Below are 23,822 nucleotides of genomic sequence, written 5' to 3'. Positions count from 1 at the left end.
TAATTTGAACCAGTGACATTTTCTTTATTTGTGCTGATGGGTTAGAGAAAGGAAAATCTTTAAAAACTGCAGTCCAAACACCCACAGCTCTGCCTTCAGAAGCCATCTGCCCCCACCCCCCCCSAAAAAAAAAAAATTGTTGTTAGGTTTTTCTTCCATCAAGTAATGTGATTGTCACAAGTTCAGAAGTCTGGGATCCCGGGGTTCAGCTGGTCCCAGAGATCCCTGTGGACAGCACTCCCTGATTGCCAGCCCAGGCTAGCGCCGGTAGGGATGGAATCCTTGCACATTGTGGTTCTGTCCCCGGCCGAAGCCGCTGCCTCCGGCTGGGGGGCCGCTGGATGGCTGCACCGAGGGGCCTCCGTAGGGTGGGGGCTGCTGGCTGGGATCAGAGAAACCTTGTCCAAACCCACTCAAGTCTTGTCCATACCCTGGGGAGAAGGGAAAGGCACAGGGTGAGTGTCCAGGAGCAGCCACAGGGGAGAATCCCACACCTGACACCGCTCCCTCCCGTTGTGTTCAGCTCTGGAACACCCCASAACAACAACAGCAGCAGGGGATCCAGCAGGGATTTACCTTCCACACAGAGGGATTTACGTTCTGCACCGAGGGATTTACCTTCCACACCCAGGGAACAGGAAAAGAGCAGAAGGGAACAGGTGTGCAGGAATGGGGGCTGTGTTTTGGGGCAATCCCAGCCAGGCTGGCAGTTCAACCATCTGCTTGCAGGTTTGGACTGCTGCCACTCATTGGGAGGGGTTTCATTTTGGGTTGGGTTTTTTATTGGCTAAAAGAGTTGGAGCCAGGAAGTTTTCCAAGAAATCTCACAGTGCCTCAGTCTGAGGGTGCAGTTACGGGATTTTGGCTTTGCAGGCTGTTTCATCACCTGGATATTCACAAACCTTCCTGCACTGAAACATCTTAAATTCCCTTTCAAAACACACATAAATATTGGGACCTGCACCACTCTGGAGTGAAAATAATTTAAGGGACAGAGAGAAAAACAGGGGTTTTCTTTCCATRAGAAAAGATTGGCTGGAATTCCTGCTACCAACACAAAATTCACACCTAGCTGTGRATTAAGAAGACTGAGAAATTTAGAAATTCAATTCAAATTCCCCTAATTAAATATGACTCTTAATCCTGGCATCAATGCCAGCCCCTGCTCTGAAAGATGCTATTGAGGCTCCTCATTACAAAGTGCATTTCTGCAGTGCTGCCTCTCTCCGTGCAGGCTTAGAGCAGGTTTAACTCTCTTAATCCCAAATAAAGTCTCTTAGCACGTCTTCAGTAGTTCAATTTCAAGCTCTGCCTGTCCCTCAGGACTTGCTGGCTCTAATGAGTACTAAAACACAGCGAGCTCAGGCTCTGGCAGCTCCAAATGCTCCTCCTGGCATTTGTTCAGACACAGATAAGCAGAAGCCCAAAACTACAACGKAATTGTTTGCCAAGGGGTGAGGCTGGGAGTGGAAAAACACAACCCTCGAGTTCCTCTCGCTGCACACAGTGGTGYAAACCACAGCTCATCACAGAGCTCGAGTTGTTTATGACAAAGGAAACCCCAGAGCACACACCTGCACAGCCACTCAGGACTCAYTGCAYTCCCTGTTTGCCATCCCTGGGCTCRCTCCAGCCCCTCTGCTGCCCCTGGGGTTGTGCCAATTTTAGATTTGAGTGTTTGGCTCTAAAATCTGAGCCCAGATCGATCACCAGGATAAAGCCTGTGAACAGTGGCAGTCAGGCCTCAGCTGTGGGGTTTCACCCAGCCAGCTGGCACAGCTCAAGAGCTGCACTGCCCTGGCACAAAACCCCAATGTCTGAGCCCCATTCCTGCCTCTCACCCTCTCCAACAACCCCKGCAAGGAACCCCAGGGAATTTTCCCAGGATCTGCCTGAGGCTCCTCCTCCCTGCTCAGCCTGATCTTGGGAATGGAGACAAAGCTTTGGGGTGTGGCTTGAAGGGTCTGGAGGATGGAAACCCACCCCAATGAGAGCTGAGGGGACTGCAAGGACAAAGCCCCAAGAGCGCCCTGCATGGAGATAATAAATTTTTAATTATTTTTAATTATGTAATTAAATAATTAAATTTTTTCAGGATGAGTGTTAGTGCTGACACTCATCCCAGCTGCAAACACAGYAGCATTTAAGACACTGCCCAGCCTGGATAAACCTTACAGTGTTTTACACTGATTAGGGAACTCTGTGGCTCTTCAAAGCCCACAAGCTTAACACATTTATGCAAATATATGCAAATCAAGGACACTTCCAGGGATGGCACAACCACAGTTCCTCCGAAAAACCTGTGCCAGGGCCTCACCACCCTCACAGGGAAGAATTTCTCTCTCATATCCAATCTAACCCTATTCTTTTTCAGTTTGAAGCCATTCCCTTCATACAGGTCTGGATGAAGAGTCCTTCTCCATCAAATTCTCCATCAGATCTTTCCTAAACTTCCAACACATCACAAACATTGGCTCCCCACTGACTGTAGCTGGCTGAGCAGGGATTTCTACTTTATTTAGTAGGATCCAACCCCCTCCAAAAAGAGTCTTCAAAAAGCCAAGTTCTGGCAGAACAAGAAAAACTTCCTCGAGTCACAATGGCAAAATTATCCATGAATTCGACTGTGTTTGTAAGAAACAGACAAAAAAATATTTCAAACTCATTAACACCAGAACCTGCTGCTTTAAAACACATCCCAAAGGCTCATCTTCCTTCAGAGTCTGCTTTACGTTGCTGGAACTTTGAATATTATCTATTTAAATAAATTTTGTGCTCATCTCACAGCAGTTTCTGCAGGAACTTGAGGCAGCATTACCACAGAGAACACGTTTCAGCAGGGAACAGTCTGAATCCATGAGGCTGCTGAATGAAAAATTCCCTTCAAAAGTAAAAACTGACCAATTACAATCCCTTAAAGAAACTGTGCTCTTTGGAGAGAAATCTAAAGAGATCTTTGGAGAGCACTGCTGGAAAACAGGGCTGAGAAGAGCAAGATGAGAATGAGAATTCCCTCTGAGCTCCCACAGGGAGCAGCAGCAGAAATTTTACTCTGGAGCACAGGCACCTGTCTAGCAATTTTTAAAAAGAAATTTTTTTTTGTCTGCCTGGTTCAAAACTTGTTACCTAGGTGTCTTCTACCTCAACATTACCTACAGAACACAACAAAGCTCTGCATAGAAAATCCCTCGAGATGGGGAGGAATGGGAAAAAGGAGGAAAAGGCACTGGTTTGGATCCTTACATGTGCACTGCCTGTCTCTCCATGCTGATCTCATTCTTTAAGTCTGTTACACAAAAAAAAAAGTTCACTACAAGCTCTGTGAAGCTCTTGGAGTGGAAMGTTTTAGCTCCAAATTCAGGGAAAYGGGAAAGCAGGAATTCATCCTGGCAGCACACAARCCCCCGAAGGTTATTTTACAGCACAAAAGCAACACTTTAGAGCTAAGGAAATTCCCTCTGGCTAGAATATTGCATGATTTAAGGATGGCTTGAGCTGGTGGGAGCATTCCCATGCTGGAGAAGTGCCTGCAGCAAACTGTGTCCAACACTCTGTACCCAAGACTAAAAGGAAAGGGGTAAAGTTGCAGCAGTTACTCACCAAACTGACTATAAGGGAATTCTGGCTGAGCAGTCGGGGGTTTGCTCATGTCCTGAGTTGCCTGAGATGGTGGTGGTGGTGGAGGAAAAGCGAGTGGTGCTGCCCCTGGAGTGGCAGGTGGAGGGGGGACTCCAGGRGGGGCAAACTGGTCAGGTGGAGGAGGTGGAGCACCATAACCAAAACCTGAAAGTACAAAACAGGTGAACACCGTTGTCCTGCTTGGCTTTAGACACAACACAATTGAAAAATTCTATTAAACATTTTCTATTATCAACATTTCTATTAAACCCCAGGTGTTTGTGAGCAGTGGCTGTACTGAGATCCACCCCACACACTGATCACCCCCACAGCTCCAAGATCTCAGCACTTACCTTGCACAGGTTAGAGAAATGTCCCCCAAAAGCAGAGGCTGCAGCAACCAGCACAGAAAGGGATAAAGAAAAACTAGGGACCAAATTCTGTGCTCACACACATGAGAGAAATAAAGAGGAAGCCATATTATCCAAGATTTTAGGAGGAAAAAGTATCTCTTTTCCACCTTCTTTTTTAAACCAGGTRTGTGGCTGAATTTTGAAAATATGTAGGTGCTAAAATCCTATTTGTACTTCCAGTGCCAGTTGTGACCTTAATTCCTTAAGCTCCTCCAAAAAACCCTGTCTGTGTTCAGCCCAGGTCAAAGTTTTTTGCAGATGCCCTAACAACAGTGCCCTAACAATGTATCTGAATTCATTTAGCAACATAGTTTTAAACTAGAGAATAGAAATGATTACTGCATCCAAGAATAAAATAATCCAAGAAAAAAAAATGGTATAGTTAATTATAGATCAGAATATATAATCTAGAAAAAAAATAATTAAGGAGAGGTGAAACAGGGAAAACCCAAGTCCAGAAAAGGATGAGCAAAAGCTGAATTTGGAGCTGGGGGTCACTTACTAAATGGTGGAGGGGTGCCATAGCCCTGTGGAAATCCTTGTGGAGGAGGAAATCCCCCGGGAGGTGTGGAGACGATGTATGAGGTAAATGGTGGTGGTGGGGGAGGAGCTCCTCTGCCCGGAGGAGGGGGTCCATATCCACCTGCAAAAGGAAGAGAAAGCCAAAAACTGAAGCAGATGGATACCAAGGAGCTGCTGCTGGAGTCAGCTTCCTCTAGATGGGGTAAGGCTGTTGAGTGGATTTCAAACGCAGGCTCAGCTTTCTATGAATCCTCACTTTGGGAAATATTTGTCCTCCAAGTATCCCCACTGTAAATAATTGCAGTTTAGCATGTAATCCCTTGATAACAAATCAATGTGGCTGGAACAGCAGGATRTGTGTCAGCTCCCATTACTGAGCTGCTAAGAATCCACTGTCTTCCCCTTCGTTCTTGCAGGACAAATTCAATCAAGCTTTTAAATGTAGGTTAAATCCTACAAAAATCCACAAATCACTTTGAATGCTTAAAGGAGCTGTGCTCGTGCTYGGGAGGATTTTTTCCTTTCAGAATTGGTCCCATATAATGTACTTACCAATTGCCTGTCCAGCTGGCACCCACATCCCTACAACAGAACAAAAAAAGAGCCTTAGACATCACTGAAACTGCGCACTCCGGAGCAGGGATGATGCAAGAGGAAGGATTTGGCTCTGGGATAGACTGGGTATCCTCCCCGTGTCCCTTACAGAGCTATTTTTATGGCCCAAGCAACATTGTGGGACTATTTCTGAATGTGCAATTCTGGAAAGACTCTGAATCATTCAGCAAATGACACTCAGAAGAGACAGCAGCTCCCAAACCCAAATCAGATGGAGCATTCGAGAGCTGCCACATACCGAGCGCAAGAAACTATAGTACTACAGAGAACAAAACCCCAGAGACTCCCAGCACACTACACAACCAAGGGATTCTTAATTTACTCCCAGGTTTATCTGAGTTATTTTTGCAGTTTTTGAAGCATAAAAAAAAATTTTTTCCATCCGTTGTGCAGTGCTGAGATTGAAGGATAAATGYGCTCGTGTCTGACATTAATCTTTCCAGGAGATCAGATATCATTYTCCCTACTAATCACTGCATGAAAAATAATGGGAGTTTCTCCGTTKGCAGATTAGCACATCTGTGCACAATGTCAACCCTCAGCTGCAGCTTTCAAGTTAATCAGCACCGTGGGGAAATGAGCAATCCCTGTGCTGCAGTTCCATCCATCGGAGCKGGGATGGAGCAGCCACACTCCCTCCAGCCTCCCCAGGTGAACATTTCTCATCTCTCGGAGCAAGCAAGTCACAGCAACTCAATTATCCCGCTGTATTTCTCCAGAAAGTTATCAAAATTGTCTTTGGATGAACTCAGCATATTTATCCTGCCTTTGGAATCTCTTTGGAATCAAACCCAGGCACGTGGCTGCTCCTGAGCCCTGCAGGGCTCCTGGTGTGCACTAATGCTCCCTGCACCAGAGCYGCCTGCTTCTTTCCCAGGCTACACTGAGCAATAAAATCCAAAAGCAAGGCCATCCATTTTCCCCTCATGCCTTTCAGATTTTCCTGATAACTTCCTTTGYAAGTGCCTYATCCTTGAAAAGACATATTTCAACYAAATTTGTCACTGGGGTGYTGTGCAGGCCTTGCTCCACAGCTGGAGTCACATCTGGAGCCTTTTTAACACCTTCCCTGAGTTTCTCCAAACCATGGGGATTTCACGTGGGAAGAGGCAGATCCAAAGGGAACAGGAGAAACACACCTGGGACACGTGCCAGAGCTGGCACTGCCTTCTGCCCAGTCAAACAGATACTTGGGAAAGAACCTCAGGAAGGACTTGGGGGGTGGAAATTTAGTCCTGTGGGGAAATAAACCTGGGAATATCATCTAGAGCAGAAAATCACGAAGTGCAGCGAGTTGTAAAGGTTGGACAGGTGACAGTAAAGGCCAGACAGGTGACAGYARAGGCCRGACAGGTGACAGYARAGGCTGGACAGGTGACAGCACCCCGGGCAGGGTGGGCAGTACCTTGGGGGCCGTATCCCTGCTGCCAGGTCGGAGGGGGCTGCCCTGCCCAGCCGTTGGCAGCRCTTGGCATGATCCTGCTTCCCCACTGGCTGGCCCCCGGTGGCCCCGGAGTTTGGCTCTTGCTATCCCGAGGCTCGGCGCGTTTCACCTCCACCTAAACAAACAGAGGCAGCGTTCAGGAGGGCTGGGGGGGGCCCTGCACCCCCCGACCCCTCACACACACCCGCAGGTACACTTAAGACTACACTTAGCATCTTATGACTTATGTCTAAGTACTTAATTATTAAAACTTAAGGCCAGTAATTTACAATGTTTCTCAGGTACAGTGTAGGTGATGGTAAGACATTACAAGTCCTACTGTCGAGGGATTCCGAGAAAAGCATCCTACAAATAAATCACTTCGGTATGGTTGGCTTTAATCTTAAAACAGCAGTACCCTCTTACAGCAGCTCTGCACTTAAAACAGCRGAATCTTGGACATTAATGACAGACTGAATTCATGTTCAAGGCAGGAGTTACAAAGACGACGTTTTCAGTTAAAAAAACAGAATTTTGAGTGAAGAGGCTGCTCTGAAAAAGGGTACTAATGCTTTAACCAAACATGTTTGGGGTCCATTTGGAAGTGACAGTTTAACCCACCCCAACTAACTGCAATTTCAGCTCTGCTCATACCTGAGAAACACACATTTTTTTTTATATTTTTTTGTATTGATTTCTTTTTTTCTTTTTTTTTTAAACTTAAGATTTTATTTAAATGTCTAATGGAAGATAAAGACTTACCTTCCCCAGGCTAACGCTTAAAGAATCTCAATTAACTCAAACAATGTCAGAGGGAATGGATGTGATAAGAGAATCTTACATTACATCTAACAAAAAAGTAAACAAACATGCAAGTAATAAAAATGGACAGTTGAGTCAATAAGAAGCAAATCTTCATACTGTGTTAAGTCAGTGACAAAACCCCTCCTGTTTTATAAATTAGTAAGCCACAGTGCTTAACTTATTTTATTCCAAGATAAAATGTCCTAGTGTTCCCAGCCATGGAATAAGTGCGATTGACCTACTTAAAATAAGCTGCACATTCAACATAAACCTCTCAAAAAAAAAAAATCCAGTTCTGATTTAATGAAACCCTCTCAGCACTCGCTGAATTCGAGGCTTTTTTTTTTTCATTTCATGATTAATTTTAATGGGTGCCAGAGTACAAAGAAAATAAATCTCAATCATCAATGGGCCTGAGTAGTATGGAAAATAAAGTATTCAGAATTCTTCCTGCCATGTCTTAAAAGCCATTCATGTCGGAGAACAAACAGGAAACAGGCACAAGGCAAGGACAAAGCCCCCCACACCCCCCCTGCCAATGCCCCAAGGACATGAGACATGACAGTAACCAAATCTCTGTCAGCTCAAGGCCCTTCCAGAAAGGAACCAAGGGAATTTTTCAAAGGACTCAAATTAATGAGTCTTAACACATTTGCCTCGAGGGAATTYGGTTATTGCTTACAAAAGCAGAGGCCTTCTTGCAATTTTAATTTCCACCCCTCCCGCTTTCAACAACATATGGATTCATTTCAGCAATACCTTTTTAATTACCAAAAAGACACAGATACCATTTTTAAAGCAGGAGTGATTAGGCAGTGAAGGAGAGAGCAGGGGATCTGGAGCTCATTAATCCTTGTGGAAGAATCCCATTAATTTTTCAGTGCACACTTGGAAGTGGGGAACTGCCAAATTGAAGACTGAAAAATTCAGTGTGCAGTAGGGAGGTTCAAATTCCACACCTGCCTAAAAGCCCAGGTTACCCCAAGAACTGAGGCAGCTCTATCATTCTGAGCTAAAAATCCCTGAATTCTGCTGGGTTTTGTCACTGAAAGTGGGGATAAAAAAGGGCAAATTTAAGACTRTTTCAGTCTGGAACTGGGTTTGTTYRGGGAACACTGAGAACTCTGAGTCTCAGTGTTATGTTCCAAACCCAGCAGCACCGAGGTGACATCTGGAGGCTCTCACTGGGCTCTCCACCCTCTCCCAGCACCTCGTGGATGTTTATCCTTTGTTCCCATTTAGATCTGCTGATTGTGGGATCAGCTCCCACTTCAGTGGCTCTCTGAAGGCAATTCCAAGGGCAGGGAATGCTGCTGGGATACTGGTGATCCATACACATCCCCATGTGATTTACTGCACCTGCTCATGGCAGGGAAACATCAGAACTGATGTCCTGGATCCCACAAGCACATTTCCATTATSAGATCACCCACCCCTCTACCCCCCAAAAAATTCACAGGAATTAAAGACATTATATAGTGCAAAATGAACCAAAACTCCTCTGATATCCAGAATCTATCCCCTGCTAGCTAAGGAAAGGCTTATGAAATATCAGCACATAAAATACTTTAAAAACAATAAAAAACTCACACAATGCAATAATTAAAGGGATGTGAGAATCTTCTGTCTCCCTGAACCCCCTCATTCCAAGTTAAGCAGTTTTAACATTTATTTAAAAAACTGGATATACCTTAAAGCTGCAAGGACTTAAATTTACCAGAAATTTCCTGTGGTTTGTTTTTCTTGATATTCTTTTCTCTCTATATAAAACTTAGATGTCCTGCAACAATTTATTTTGCTTCTAGGGTTTTGGTTTTTTCCACAGGTAGAAGCAAGATCCTTGCTGAGTAACATCAAAGGAGCCTAAAAGATTTCTCCCTATCCAAAACCCATTTGCTGACAACACAGTATGAAGATGAAACAACCAGAGGTCACTTAACTGCATTGTGGTTAAATACTATATAGAGTACGTGGGTTGGTATCAAAGTTTCACAGTAAGTGACCCAATTTTTTAAAAAACCAATCCTTCAGGATGTTTTTTTTTTGTTCCCTTTTTCTCCTTAAGTTTAAGATTATATAAAGCAGATTGTCTCACACCACCTCGAGATTTGAGTATCGAGTACACATCTGAAGGAGTGGTATCTTAAACCAAACCTTGAACAACTCGGATTTCACTGGGATTCTGCTTTTCCAACAGCTGGAAATCACTGAWTTCTCTCTTTGCACCACGGCAGTGCTCAAAGCAGAGGCAGTGAGCACCAGTTCATCCCAGTGCGAGCTCTGCTCAGCCAGAGCAGCCCCCAGGTCTGTACACACAAGGCCTCACCCCAAGCAGWGCCCACAGCCTGAATCCTCAGGCTTTCCAAGCCCTCCCTTCCTCAGACTGACCCCATCCTAACTGCCCTTCTCCAGCAAACTCAGACTTTCCCCACCTTCATGGATAAAGCCTTGAATTTGGACTGCTGTGCCCTCCCATCACCAATTCAGCTGGATTCCCCAGTGAAATCGCTCGTTGCCCAAGACTTGGTTCTTTCTTAAGGTAAAATAAAACTACAACTACACACTTTTTTGCCCATGATGTCGTGAAAATGCATGTTGACAGCCTGGTCCACTGATTGTTCGTCCTCGAAAGTAATAAATCCAAAACCTAGCCAACGACGAAGAGTGAATCAAGGTAGCAGGGTGTTGTGACACAAAACAGGATGATGAACAGTATTAGGGGCAGACCAAGGGTTCAAGCAGGGGTTTCAGATAACGACACTTGTGTTCAATTGGCAAAAACTCTCAGGAAATTGCAATGGATACTTCCTGTGATGAGGCTTTAGTGCCTCGTCTCGATTGCGCGCATGCAGCTTCGAACTGAGCTCGTTAACCGGCTTTTAATTTGATTTTATTCCTCATCCACCTACCAGGAAATGGAAAAAAACTGCTAAAATCAAAATACTTGTGGGACAGCAGATTAAAGTCAAGCAACTTTTGCTGCTCCTCCCTTTGATTCAGCCTAGTTTCCCAAGGAAAAMCTATCATATATCCCTGCTCCCCAAAAGCTGCAAAGCAACTTCCTCCCATCCCTTAGCCCAGCTTCCAGTTAGGGAATATTTTCCGTGGAAAATAAGAAAGTTGGTTTTGAAATGTAGCTGTTAAAGCATGAGAAATTTTACCACTCCATGGATGAATGAGAAGCTTCAGAAACTAACAACCTACATCAGAGGTTCTCAAGTTTCCCACACCTTGGAGAAAAAGAACAGAACAGGTGTTACTCCTTCCCAACACAGCAACCCCTGTGAGGTGTTGCTTACACAGAACATGGTGTTGCTGCCACGTTCTGAATTTGTTTTTATTTCTCGTATTTCCTGCTGGTTTTCTTTTAAAAATCAACACAACTCCCCAGTCGGGTGGCTCGTTCCCAGTTCCACCTGCCCACAGCCCTGGCTGGTGGCAGTTCAGCCAGATCCAGCAACTTTTGATGTGTGGAGAAAACTCTGCAGAAAACTCTGCAAAAGGAGGCAAAAGTCCCTTTTTTGAGATTACTCTGAGAACCACTGCACGTAGGTTGTAGCTGCTGATACAGCCGAGAGAGTGGCAAAATAGTGGTTAATCCCCCAGGACACGGCGGCAGCTTCATGCCATCACCCACTGGCTGCTGGTGGGGACAACCCAGGGCAGGGAGGGACACATGCAGTACAGGAATTGTGCCATTCTTTGGATTAGCTACGGGGGGGAAGGGGGGAGAGCAATAAAAATTAGAAAAGAAACCCGAAGTGCGGCGTGGGAAGCGTTTATGGAACATGGATGCGGTTCTGCTTTTCTGAAACCCAAGATTTCCCCCTTGGTTTGCGTTTTGCTTTGCAGCTAGTGCTGACAGCAGCCAAATCTTGCTCTAAAGCGTTACAGAATACAGGATCTAGCACAGGAATGTCTCTCCACGCTTATCCAACTGCGTTGGGTAAGCCCAAAGAGGCCTAGTGTAGAGAAAGTTTATATATATATATATAAAAATACACAAAGATACAGGCCAAAATAGATTCCAGCAGGTCAAATTCTGCTGTCAGCAACAAGAGCAAAAGACATCACTAAAATAAACTGAAAATAAAAAGGAAAAAACTTGGCATTTCCCACACACAAGAGACTGGCAGTATAAACGAAGTTTTGTGAAGCTGTGATGAAAGCAGCCTCGAAGCAGAGAGCAGCATTTCATCACAATATATTTGTCTGAGTTAACCAGAAATCCGAGTGTTGGAGCCAAAGGAAAAAGTGTTTGTATTTAAATCACGTTTAGTATTCCAGCCTTTGTCTAAAAAGARATGGGGAAGAAAAACAATGGATTCCATCTGTATGTGAAGGTTGTTGTTCAATTTGATTGCAAAGCCAAAGGAGGGGAATAGATTGTGGGATGGGGTTGGAGGGTGGGAGAGGGAGGGCAAGAGGTCATTGAGGAAACAAATAAATAAATTGAAAAGGGGGATTTAAAAGGGTCAGACAGCTCAAGATAAAGAGCAGTGAAGAAATCAGAGTAGCACAACAGAACTTCAAAGGCGAAATTCTGAGCAGAAGTGATGAAACCCACCACCCACAGCTTTAGTTTTTGAAGGGCAAGACTCTGTTACAGACTGGAGAAATGAAACGCATTCAGCAGGAATCCAAGAGGACCAGAGCAGAGTGATGGGGCTCATCTGCAGCCAAGGGGGGAGGAGAACAGACACAGCCAGAACCTGGAAATCCCTTCCCAGCTGTTGGTTTGGCCCAGAACAGGAATCAGGAGAAGCTGAGGCTGCAGCTTATTCTTATTCCCTCAGAGATGCACACAGCTTGGGGCTCTGGGAAGAGTTTGGATGAGGCAGAGCTGGCAAGAGCAGGCAGGACTGGGAGGAAGCAAAGATCACATGGATACCTGATACCAGTCAGCTCCTCAAGGACATCACCTGAGAATCTGGTGCCCAGGGCTCTCCTGAGGAGCTGGAGGTAAATGGATGCTACAGGGATTGGGAACAGGGATTATTTTCCCTCCTACAGGCAAACTGATGTGCACTTCCAAGGGAAGGGTGGTAAAGKGAATGGGAGAAGGCAAAATTCAGAAGGGTCCAAGGAGAGATGGCACTGAAGTGGCCTCTGGAATTGTATCAACAGTCATTAAAAGGATAAGGAGGCAGAGGAGCAAGAGAACACAGAGCAGAGAGAGAAGGCAAGAGAGAACGTGTTCTGGGATGTGCCCCACACAAACTGAAGGAATTTTTCCTAGCACCCCCCAGGGACTGCCAAGGCCATTCTGGGAGATGACTGTTAGTCACACACTAAAAAAAGACTGGAACAGCACAGAAACGAGAGGCAGAGAGAGAGGATTCAAGAAGTGCTTAAGAAGYGTGAGGAATTAGGGGAGGAAGTTTTTTGTGGATGGAGACAAGACCTTTCCTGCACCTGGCAATTGTGCTTTGCACCCCAAGCCCTCCTTTCCCTGTTTTTTTATTTTTTTAGTAGAGCTTGAAGCAGAGAAGCCATTAATTCAGACAGGATTAATCCAGACCAGGCCTGATGTTTTAGTACTTTTTGCTCAGAGGCTGCAAGGCTGGGATTAAATATTGCAAAGATAGAGATGATACAATAATTACTGAAATGTTTCAGAACTTCAGCCCCAAATCACATTCGGATGCCAGTGCCTTTTGTCTCCTCTATCCAAAACCAGCTGCTCTAGAGCATTGAAACAGATGAATTTATGTGCTGCTTAAATCAAAGGTATCTGTTGGAAGAAGATTAGGATAGCTAAAGCAAGAAAACAAAAAAACAAATATATTGAAACTTCGTTTACACTCCAATAAAAGACAAAGCCCGTCCCTCCTCTGACTGCGGAACTGGCCTGTACCTCTGTGATAAATTATCACCTAGAGAGAAGAAATCTAAAGAGATATCGTTAATCACAGTCAAACAATTCACAGAGAGAAAAGAAACAAAAAAAGAACTTACTTAACATTACCATACTTTACTATGAAACACTTAAATATGTCACTAAGGATGTATGTCTAAATTAAAAATAAAACTAAGACTTAACAGCTTAATAAATATGAAGTGAAGGATATATTTCTTAATAATGAGGCAGAAGAGAAATGCAAAGTTCAGATGGCAAACTATTCTCTAGCATGTCCAACATGCTACAGGGTGGGAGCACAGCTAAGCTTCACATGCTAAAATATTGCCTCTTCCTTGGCAAACAGATGGTGGATGCAAAGGGACATGGGTGACATGGAAYTTGCTTCGTATTTTGACCAAAGGTTCCCAGCTTGATTCATTATCTACTGAATCTTCCAGGTTTTTGGGGTTTTTTTCCCCCTCCTAAAAAGCAGTCTGGCATACAGGGATTGTATACCCCAATTAAAAATGAATATATAAATATTTCAAAATTATTTTGTGTTGTTTAAGAGGCGTTTTTTCTTTAATTTGAGGTGAAGCCATTTAACCAAAACAAAAAGCAGGTGATGGATGGATTCTGTCCTGTCTTGTGCTCTGGCTGGAGCACCCCCCATGCATTTACAGACCCAACATACCTTTCATGTGGAACAGGAGGAAAATCTACTTTTTTTTTCCCCCCTGAAAAGTACCTTAAGCCACAGGAGTGGCAAGATAATCAAATTTTATTTATCTAAAAAAATCCCCAACCCAYAAATGAGCATGAAACATCTGAGTTGAAATGCACAGACCCAAGTGAAGCYGGAGATGAAGAGTCTAGACTTGAGGTGATGTTTGCCCAGTGAATTATTCTTTTTCCTGAGGCAACATAAGGAGAAAAAAAAAAAATCTACCTTTTCTGATGGTGTGAAATAGTTTGCCATCTGACTATAGGAGAGTATGAAGAAATTTCAAGGACAAACTAGATCAGCCTTTACCTCGGGGCCTCTGTTTCTCTGCGTCATAGATCATTACAACTTCAGTGACCTGGAAGAGAGAAGGGAAATTCTACTCACTGTGCTACCAGGGGAGGGCTGGAACAGTCACCACCGGCTGGTTCCTGCTCTCTACCCACAAAGCACAATTCAACTGCAGCCATCACCCCAGACACAGCATAAAAACAGGGAATATTGCTCTTCCTGGGAGTTTAGAAAGCCTGAGTTCATCTGTATTGCCTCATCACATTTAACATTTTCATTTAACACTGAGGTTGTTGCACTGTCTGCACCCACTCTGTGGCCCATTGCACACCCCAAAGGTTTGTTTTGCAATAACTCATCAGTGTGGCTTTTTAAAAGATGATTTTTTTYCCCATTTTTAACCATTTTCTATTTCACCATGAAAAGCAGTTTGAGCTGCAGGCACCTTTAGGAAAGTGCAGTGCTCCTCTGATTGAATTACTGGAGCACCAGTGYGGCCCAGAGCACCAGTTAAGCAATGCTTCAAACAGCTTTACAAAAACCCTCTAAGTTCTGGATGAGCAGTATCAGTGTGATTTTAACTTAAAAAAAAAAAAGAAAATGGAAATTGCAAGCTGTTCAAGAAYTTCAAGATTATTCTTCTCAGAATAAGCACCACTGTGAGCTACAATTGAAACAAAACCTGAGGTGAAATGTTTATGTCAACATTAAAACAGATGAAAGGAACTGCTGTGAAATCTCTCAGATGCAGAAAAGTGGTCACAAAATGGGAGTGATTTTGTGGAATCACATCTTCAAGACAATCTTAGAATATTTTTACTCCAATGCCCTGAACGAGTTTAAAATCTGWCAGAATTTTATCTTTACTTACAGCTAGAAAACATTTGGGTTTGCTACCAGCTGGGGYTTGGGGATCCATGTGGGGATTATGCCATGGGACAGTGGCAGATCTGTCCCTCCACTGGTCCATTTGGATCCTCTTCTTCACCCTGGCTTTAACGACCCAGCAATTTCCAGGGCTAAAAACCACTGCCTGCCTTGGTTTCTTCATTCTCGTGGCCACAAAACATTTGTGAGACTCCACTGCTCCAACAGGACTCATTACAACTCCAGGAAGACTTTCTGATTTCTATACTATGAGTAAAGTGCTACTACTTACTTTTAAAGGGAACTTACAGTTGTGGCTGTTGCCTTCTACACTTGCAGGACATACCCTGTATCTCCCCAGCATCCAGGACACAGCTGGAAAGCCAAGTCTGTGAGGAAGAGCCTTTAGAAACTACATTCCACAGCTGTGGAACGTGCTCCCTGTTTTTATTATTAGTCTACTGCAGCCTTTCAAGCTAAAGAAATAGTTGTTAGCTGTTGCTTTTTATGCTTTAAATAAGTTATCTTAGTGGAATTTTAAACTGTTGATAAACTTAGGAACTTGTTTCTCAATAAATCCTTTGCTGCCACTAAGAAATCTTAGAGAAAGGTTACTGAAAAAAGTAGCAAAAACCACACTAAATGCCAATCAAGTTCAGTTTTACCAGCACAGTCCTGAATTTAACTCAGGCAATCTTTAACTTCCTCAAACTTAYTCACAGCTGAATTATTTAATTGAGTGGTTTACCACTTTAAAGGGGCAGTGAGAGCTGGGATAAAKGGGAATTAAAACTGAACAAAAAAAWAATAATCAGAAGATACAGTCAYTTCAGTCCAAGGTTACAAACKGAATTACAAAAAGCAGTCTGTCTCAGAATGGAGGTTCTAGGGATACCAGAACTCAGATGATTCCAGATGATGACTTAAAAGCAGCTATTGCTCCCAAAATGATGGCAAGAGTCCCAAATTTAACYTATCTGTGCACACAGTCAAAGACCAGGATCTTAAAATTAAACCCACTGAGGGACTCGCTGCTCCAAAAAAACAATCAGACATTTTTAATTGCCCAGCTGTAAGGTATCAGTAGAAAGAAGAAAAAAAAATAAAAATAAATAATAATTTAAACAAATCCTTCCTAAGCCACCTCAATTCAGGAGTTTTTGGAAGAAGGGACAGAGTAATGTATCAGGTAGGCTTAAACATGAGGAGACAGAAACAGCAAAGTTCCACACAAGCAGTAGGCTCTGCCAAGAGACRTTTCCAGATGATCAACAGTTTATCACAAAATGCTTCATGTACCCCTACAGCAGTTTGTCCAAATTASCCCCAAATTTGAGAGCTTGAGGAAATGTGAGAGGAGGCAGCAGGGAGGGGAGGCACCATCCCCCCCAGGACTCACCACTCCGAACTTCTTGAAGTATTCCCTGAGCTCTGTCTCGCCACAGTTATGAGGAATCCCACCAACAAAAATTTTATTGGATTTATTGTTATCGCTCCTGGATCCTTTCTGCTAAATCAAGGAGGAGAAAATTCAATCAGAAGGACAATCAGGTTGGCTGCTTCTATCATTTAACAGTGAACCATGAACAATGRGCTCTGGCAGGCTGAGGGGGAGAGCTCCAGCCTTGAAGTCTCCCAGTTGTGAAAGAGAAGCACGTTCTGAGCTGAGAGGTTCAGTGTTCCCTGTTCTTCAGGGCCTATATTGTGAGGCCATTGACTAATTTTACACTGAAATATGATACAGCTGCAGGGTGTGGAGTGGGCTGGAACAGCATCAGCCCTGCCAGTGCTCTTCCARACACTGCTCTCAAATCTGAAGAACTTCACTAAAAGCATCCCTAAGAGCTTAAGAAACACCACACCCAAACTGACACTGCTCTGCACAGAGCCTGCCCATGGAAATCTAAGTTAAAGACAATTTTTAGAAATATAATTTACACTCCAGGCCTGTATATTGATTTCTGCCCTTAAAACACAGATGTAATCCAAGCAAATACAAGAGAACTCAAACAACAGGCAGTAGACACAGGGATCTTTCCTTACCCATCCTTCCTTCGGTCGTGTCCGCTCTGGCTGCATCCCCCGAGGTGTACATGGCTTTGGATCAATCTGGAAGAAGTTCCAGTTTGGTCAGATCTCAGCATGCAGAATTTTGCTTTTAAAGTTACATCTGTGGCCACTGAAGCCAGCAGTGCTGACATGCAGYTCCTCAGAGCAAAGCAACATAAGCCATGGAGTTAGAGCTGCCTTACAATAAATCATTTAAACCAACAACCAGGTCAACTTTGACACTCTGCAAATAAGGAGCTAGAATTTACAGCAAATCTTTGAATCTAGTGCAGGGRARAAAAAAAAAGACAACACAAAAGCAACTTACATTTCGGCCATCTAACGTATGAGGTCTGCTGGCCAGCACTGTTCCCACACAGTTGGGATCTTTAAATTTGACAAATCCAAATCCTCGAGATTGATTTGTTGTTTTGTCTTTCATTATTACACAGTCTACAACTTCTCCATACTGGGAGAAGTAACTACGAAGAGTTTCTGTTAAAGGAAAAAAAAAAARCAAGTATTAAACAGAACCAGATATTAACAACAGACTGTGTTTGCAATTATGAGACAACAGATCAGCAAACATGGAAAACAACTTCAAACTCTTTTGAAAATGATCACATTTTACTTCCTGTAAACAAATGGTACACAACAGTTTATTTCCACTCACAAAAAATGGAAAATAGTAAGAAAGTGATTATAAAAAGGATTGTCTGTTGAGCTGACAAAAAYTTCAGCACCAAACAATATAAACCTGAAAGTATTAACATATATCTGAGCTGTCTCTGCAGAAAGTTTTATTAATTAGCAGAGGAGATGRAGACTCCCAGCCCAATCCTCCCACCACAGCAGTGCCTGTTAAGAGCTCATGATTGGGTTTTCACAACAGCAGCACACGTTGCTCACCTTGTGTCGTGCTCCAGTCCAGGCCACCCACGAACAGCTTTCTGCAAACGAAGCACAGGCAAGTTTAGAGGCTACAGCAGATGCTCAATCTTATTTAAGGCATAACTCAGCTCTTCTGGACAGCTTTGGGGGTACCAAGGCCTCCAACACACCCGACAAAGCTGGCGAAGCTGCTGATTAAACCAAACCCTTCCTCCATCCCTGCTCTGCGCTGCTCCTCACTCACCACAAAACACTCACTTGGCYGCCAGCACCTTCTCGTGGGGTGAAAGCAAAAGTAGAACTGCCAAGCTCAGGCCAGAGACAGAAGTCAAACCTGTACAGCAGGTACTAAATAACAGAGCAGCACTAATCCAGCACCAGTTGTGAAACCACTGTACAGCCCAGTTTCGAGATAGYGCCGAGCAGATGAGAAAGTCATGGCTAAACCCCAAACCAAACTGCTTAAAACTGATTCAACTCTTCTTCTGCAAAGAGCACCCAAATCTGCAGGGTTTCATGTCACAGCACGCCCAAGTACCTGGGGAAGTGCTACAGGAGCTCCATGCCAGGCTGCCGGCTCTGCAGCTCTTTATCAACTCCTGGGTGTGACAAAACTTCCAGCAGTCATTTACTCAGTAATTAAWGGTTGGTTATAACCACCTCAACACTGGGCCCTGGTCAGTACCATGAACCAACTCAAAAAAACCCTCATAGCTGTCTTCAGCTTTCTCCCAAGAGGCAGCACCTCCCTCTGCTCTCTGGGACCAGGGGCCAAACCCAAGGGAATGGCTGGGGCTGTGTCAGGGGGCTGGGATGGATACCAGGAAAAGGTTCCCCCAGGGGGTGGTGGGGCACTGAACAGGTTCCCCAAGGAATGGTCCCAGCCCCAAGGCTGCCAGAGCTCCAGGAGAATTTGAACAATGCACTGGGACAAGGTGGGATTGTCGGGGTGTCTGTGCAGGGCTTTGATGATCCTTGGGGATCTCTTCCAGCTCATCAGATCATGTGATTCTGTGAAAAACAGTGCTGTTGATGGTTCCATGGCTCTGCACAGACAAGTGTGGGATAGTTTATTTTTGGAGGGTGCCCTCTAGTTCTCTGTCAGACCTCAAAGAGAGGAACCACMTTCTACTGTTTTCTACTCACCCTCACCTATACCTGGGTACAGCTGAGGGCAGTGGGAATTCCTGCATCCTCACCTACACAAGCAAAGTTGAATTTCTCCTAACAAAAAAAGGTTAAACTTCCTCTCACCCACTCTTTTTAGGAGCAGGTAACGGCAAGGAGAGCCCAGTCAGAGCTGCAGGGAAGTGAAAGCCTCGCAACTCGAAGTTCCTGTGGAGCAGGGCRGCTGACTTACAAAACCAGCCCATCCCTTTCCACTTTGATTCACTTCTCTGTGATATGACATCATGTCACGACCCTGGTACAAAGTGACAAAATTCAATACTACACAGCACCTACAAGCCTTGTTCCATTGAGGCCAATTCTGTTCCTAAGTTACAAGCTGAGACGTGACACGAGTCTTGTCTTTCACAAAAACAGACCAACTGTTAAGCGCTGATCAAAGCGTCTCCTTGAGCAGCCAGAAAACAACTGAGCTGGTGACATGCAAGGCAAAGACAGCCCTCAGTGTCACAGCAGACAGCGGCTGCATCTGCTGCTGCGTTATCGTAATGCAAAAGGATGTGTCACCCCTCCCCTGCCCTCCCCGAGAGCAGCTCGGGCAGGACATGTCACCCCTCCCCTGCCCTCTCTCAAAGCTGGCCTGTTTTCTGCGTGCATGTTGGGGATGACGAAGTTTTCCTCAAGGATTGGAAAAGTGCCCCCAGCTCTCTCTGGCAGTGYACAGGCTCCTGGCACGGGCTCAGGGCCTTGCTCAACACCAGACAGTTCACAGCAACAGGTCGTGTTCAGAGACTGAGGACCTCACCCCATTCTGGTGGCTGCCCCAACTGTCCCTTCACCACCTTCCCTCACAATTCCCTCTGCTCCCTACGCTGCTTTTTTAGGGAAAATAAGTACCTCTATTTCCTAACAGCAAAGGAAAACCAGCTGGTCTACTGCTATATTCACAATAAAGTTTTTCTTGACCAACCRAATTTGAGCTTATGATTTGTTTTGGAGTGTTTTTAACTAAATTTGATAGCTTGGTATACAAGATTTATCTATTTTACATCAGTCTAAAAGTACCAGCTGTCTTCTGAAAGAACACCAAGTTGTCTGCAGGGAGGGAGGTCACTGAAACCTTCCAATTCCACCATGAATTATTTGTAGTCACCCTACATGGACTGAAACAGCAAAGCTGGGTTGCTCAAGGCCAGCTCCAGCAGCTGTATTGAAATACACAGTCCCAGTTTGTACACACATTATGGAATAAAAGCCAGGAATCTTCTGCCTTGGGATCCTCCGTGGGCTGAAGACACTGAGAAGAGCCAGAGTTTACAGAAATCCAGATGTGGTATCACACAGGACAGCTGTGAAGCAGGATGGTTGTGTGAGTGCTCCTGCCCCCACGCTCAGCTGCATCACCAGCCCGCTCCCAAGGTCTTACCCATGCTGCATCCCGTAAAACTTTTGGACCTAACAGTTTATGGGCTGGCAGTTATTAAATTCATAGAAACATACAAAATTCACAGAATATCCTGAGTTGGAAGGGATCCATGAACTTGAGTTCAACTCCTGCATAGACCCCAACAATCCCACCCTGGGCCTGAGAGCGTTGTCCAAATGCTCCCTGAGCTCTGGCAGCCTTGGGGCTGGGACCATTCCCCGGGGAGCCTGTTCAGWGCCCCACAACCCTCTGGRGAAASCTTTTCCTGGTATCCAACCAAAACCTCCCCAGATACAGCTCCAGCCTTTTCCTCGGATCCTGTCCCTGGCCCCAGAGAGCAGAGGGTGGTGCTGCCCCTTGGGAAGAAGCCACAGACCCTGGTGATTCTCCCCCAGACTCTTCTACGTTTTTAATGTCACCTGGTGACACCACCCCAAACCCCACCCCTCCATAAAGCTCCAAATTTATAGACTGGAGGACACTACAGTCCATCCTCACTGGAATGCAAAGCCACTCCCTACAGAGCCAGGTGACACCACACACCATCAGCCTGATTTTTGGCAAGTGTGTCTGTCCACCGTGAGCAGTGAGACCCCGACAGGTGCAGCACCCCTGAAGCAGCAGAATTCCCCACAGGGATCACTTCRCAAGCAGAAATTGGGATAATGACTCTTCAGAAGCTGCAGCTGCATAGTAACTTTCAACCAAGTGTTCTGCCTCACTACTTCCTGTGAGAATTTTAATTGCTAATTTATTCTTTGTTGCCATGATCRTACTTGCTGCTGGAGCAAATCATACCAGAATTAGTAAAACAGCATGTACAGGTATTTTAAAACCAACAAAACTCAACCAAAGCACAAACTCTTTGCCTACATAAATAATCCAGGGTTTGATTAACACCTTTGATTAACACCTCAGCACAGCCCCCAACAGCTGCAGGACAGAAGGACCAAGATCAGCACTTTTCTTCATCCAAACCAGCTYCAAGTACTAATTAATTACAACAAATAACACGAACAAGGCCCCTCCCTACCCATACCAACACACCTGCAAGGCTCACAGCCTCCTTAAGCATTTCTTCTTAAAATCTTTGCCTAGAAAAGCAGTTTAATTCATAACTTCCCAACCAAACTTGCCTCTCACAGCAGGTTTAAACCAGAGCTTCCTTCCCAGGGCTGGAGAAGCTGCCGTTTGTWCTACACTCTCACCTTTTCTTCTGAACGGTTTTGGGGGAGGAAAATAAAGAAAATTTCCCTCTCTGATTAACCCCCAATCTGATTACAGCTCTGGAGGATCACAGCCTGTGACTGGGAACAAACTCTGGGACAGCCAAACCTGCTCAGGAGGGGAATTGTTATTTCATGGAATAACCTGGAGCCTGGCACTCACCTACACCCCAAGAAGCCAGACCTGGTCTCTCATAAGGCACCGGACAGTGATTAAGGCCCAGGAGCAAACAGAAACACTTTCACAGCAAAACCCACATATTTAAACAGACCTCATGCAAAGTGTGCTGCAATTAGATGATCTCTAAGGTCCCTCACAACCCAAAACATTCCAACGTGATATTCCAATCACTTATCCTGCCTTCTGTATTTTTAGGATTTACAAATTAAGAACATGCAGTAAATAAGCAGCTTACAAAGCAATGCAAGCAGCACGGGACAAGTGATTTGTGTTTCCAGTTTCAAACAAGGTGACCAGTTCTGACGGGCAAATTCTGGGCTAAGACTTGCAGTGGAAGAACCATACAAGGATTTTTTAATTTGGTTTTTGCTTCTTTGAGTTCTACCATGCCCATGTCTGCAGTCTGTTAATTTCAATGTCATCAGGGTACAGCTTTCAAGTAGAGTAACACTGAGTGAAACTGAATGATCTCTAAGGTCCCTTCCAACTCAAGCATTTCTGTGACTCTAAAAGCGCATCAGAAGAAACAGACCTGCCTCAGGTTTTCTGTTTGAAACCACAAAAACCCCGGGAACGCTTAAAACMGGGATTTTCCTGCCTGGAACCTATCGTGAGTAGAGGACAGCAGAGGGGAGCTCCGGAGGGCAGCCTGGTGAGGGGACACGGAGGGCGAAGAGAGGCTCCTGTGCTGTCTTTGTCCCACCACCCTCCCCCTCCTCCACCCCAGGCCCCTCGGGGCGGYCCTGATGAATCACCAGAACAAAGTCCCCAGCGGGTTCACAGAACCACAGAASAGACCCCCAAGGACAATCGAGTGCAATTCTTGGCCCTGCACAGACATCCCAACAATCTCACCCTGGGCCTGAGAGCGTTGTCCAAATGCTCCTGGAGCTCTGGCACTCTTAGGGCCGTGACCATTCCCTGGGGAGCTAGTTCAGTGCTCCATCACCCTCTGGGGGAAAAACCTTTCTCTGCTATCCAGCCTAAATCTCCCCGGACACAGCTCCAGCCATTCCCTCGGGTTCTGTCACTGCACAGAGAGGAGAGATCGGAGCCATCGCTTCTGCTTCCCCTCACGAGGAAGTTTTAAACTACGATGAGGTCTCTCCTCAGTCTCCTCCAGGYTGAACACACCAAGTAACCTTAGCCGCTCCTCCTAAGGCCTCCCCTCAAAGCCCTTCATCACGTCCACTGCCTTCCTTTGGACTCTTAACACCTCAATATCCTTCTTATATTGTGGCACCTAAAACTGCAGGCAGGACTCAAGGTGAGGCCGCACCAGCGGAGCGGGACAATTCCCTCCCTCGACCGGCGTGTTGTCCCCACTCCACGCGTGCTCCCGTTAGTTGACAGGAGAGGAAGACGCGAAGGGACAGGAGGGTGGACGCGGGTGGGACACGGGGGGGATCCGGTGCGGGCGGGCGCGGGAAGCGCCGCGGGCGGGTGACCTTGGGCGCGCGCACCTGCCGCAGCCCCGCGCGCGCGCCGGTCACGTGACGGGAGTGGGGGGGAGGGGGGGTGTGCGCCCTCACGGCCCCAACATGGCGGGAGCGGCCCCCCCTCAGCACCCCCGGCCCGGGACCGGCCCCCCCTTAACTCCCCCCGGCCCGGCAGWGGTCCCCTCTCAGCCCCCTCAGCCCGGGGGAGCCCCGGCGGGACCCTCTCCTGAGGTTGCGGGAAAAGGTGACCGAACCTCGCCCCCCGCCCCGTCCCAGTGCGTCGCCCTCCTCTTCCCCTCACCCGATCTCATCGGCGCCTCCCACGCTGTTCATGGCGGCGGCGGCTCCTCCGGGGCCGCGCCC

At 45.7% G+C, this 23,822-nt stretch overlaps 1 protein-coding gene across 3 annotated transcripts; it reads right to left on the bottom strand.

Moving 5' to 3' along the window:
- Nucleotides 1–23,816, bottom strand: DAZAP1 (DAZ associated protein 1). Of its 3 annotated transcripts, none has more exons than XM_057377538.1 (12): nucleotides 23,761–23,816; nucleotides 18,078–18,118; nucleotides 17,497–17,663; nucleotides 17,163–17,228; nucleotides 16,519–16,629; nucleotides 14,271–14,319; nucleotides 9,960–10,042; nucleotides 6,574–6,727; nucleotides 5,106–5,135; nucleotides 4,534–4,674; nucleotides 3,601–3,783; nucleotides 1–431 (listed from the first exon to the last, which is right to left on the bottom strand). In XM_057377538.1, the coding sequence occupies exons 1-12, from the start codon at nucleotides 23,790–23,792 to the stop codon at nucleotides 259–261; spliced, it is 1,230 nt and encodes a 409-aa protein (XP_057233521.1). In that variant the 5' UTR covers nucleotides 23,793–23,816; the 3' UTR covers nucleotides 1–258. The 3 variants fall into 3 exon arrangements, with proteins under 3 accessions (XP_057233521.1, XP_057233522.1, XP_057233523.1); XM_057377539.1 differs by having other exon boundaries at nucleotides 16,519–16,626; XM_057377540.1 differs by lacking the exons at nucleotides 9,960–10,042; nucleotides 17,163–17,228; nucleotides 17,497–17,663; nucleotides 18,078–18,118; nucleotides 23,761–23,816 and having other exon boundaries at nucleotides 16,519–16,581.
- Nucleotides 23,817–23,822: the final 6 nt, after the last annotated feature.

Source organism: Malurus melanocephalus, unplaced genomic scaffold, assembly GCF_030028575.1.
Source record: "Malurus melanocephalus ecotype Western Australia unplaced genomic scaffold, MMel_1.1 scaffold_318, whole genome shotgun sequence".
Lineage (NCBI taxonomy): Eukaryota > Metazoa > Chordata > Aves > Passeriformes > Maluridae > Malurus > Malurus melanocephalus.
Note: the sequence above shows the minus strand (reverse complement) of the source record. Positions and strands in the feature narration are given on the sequence as shown.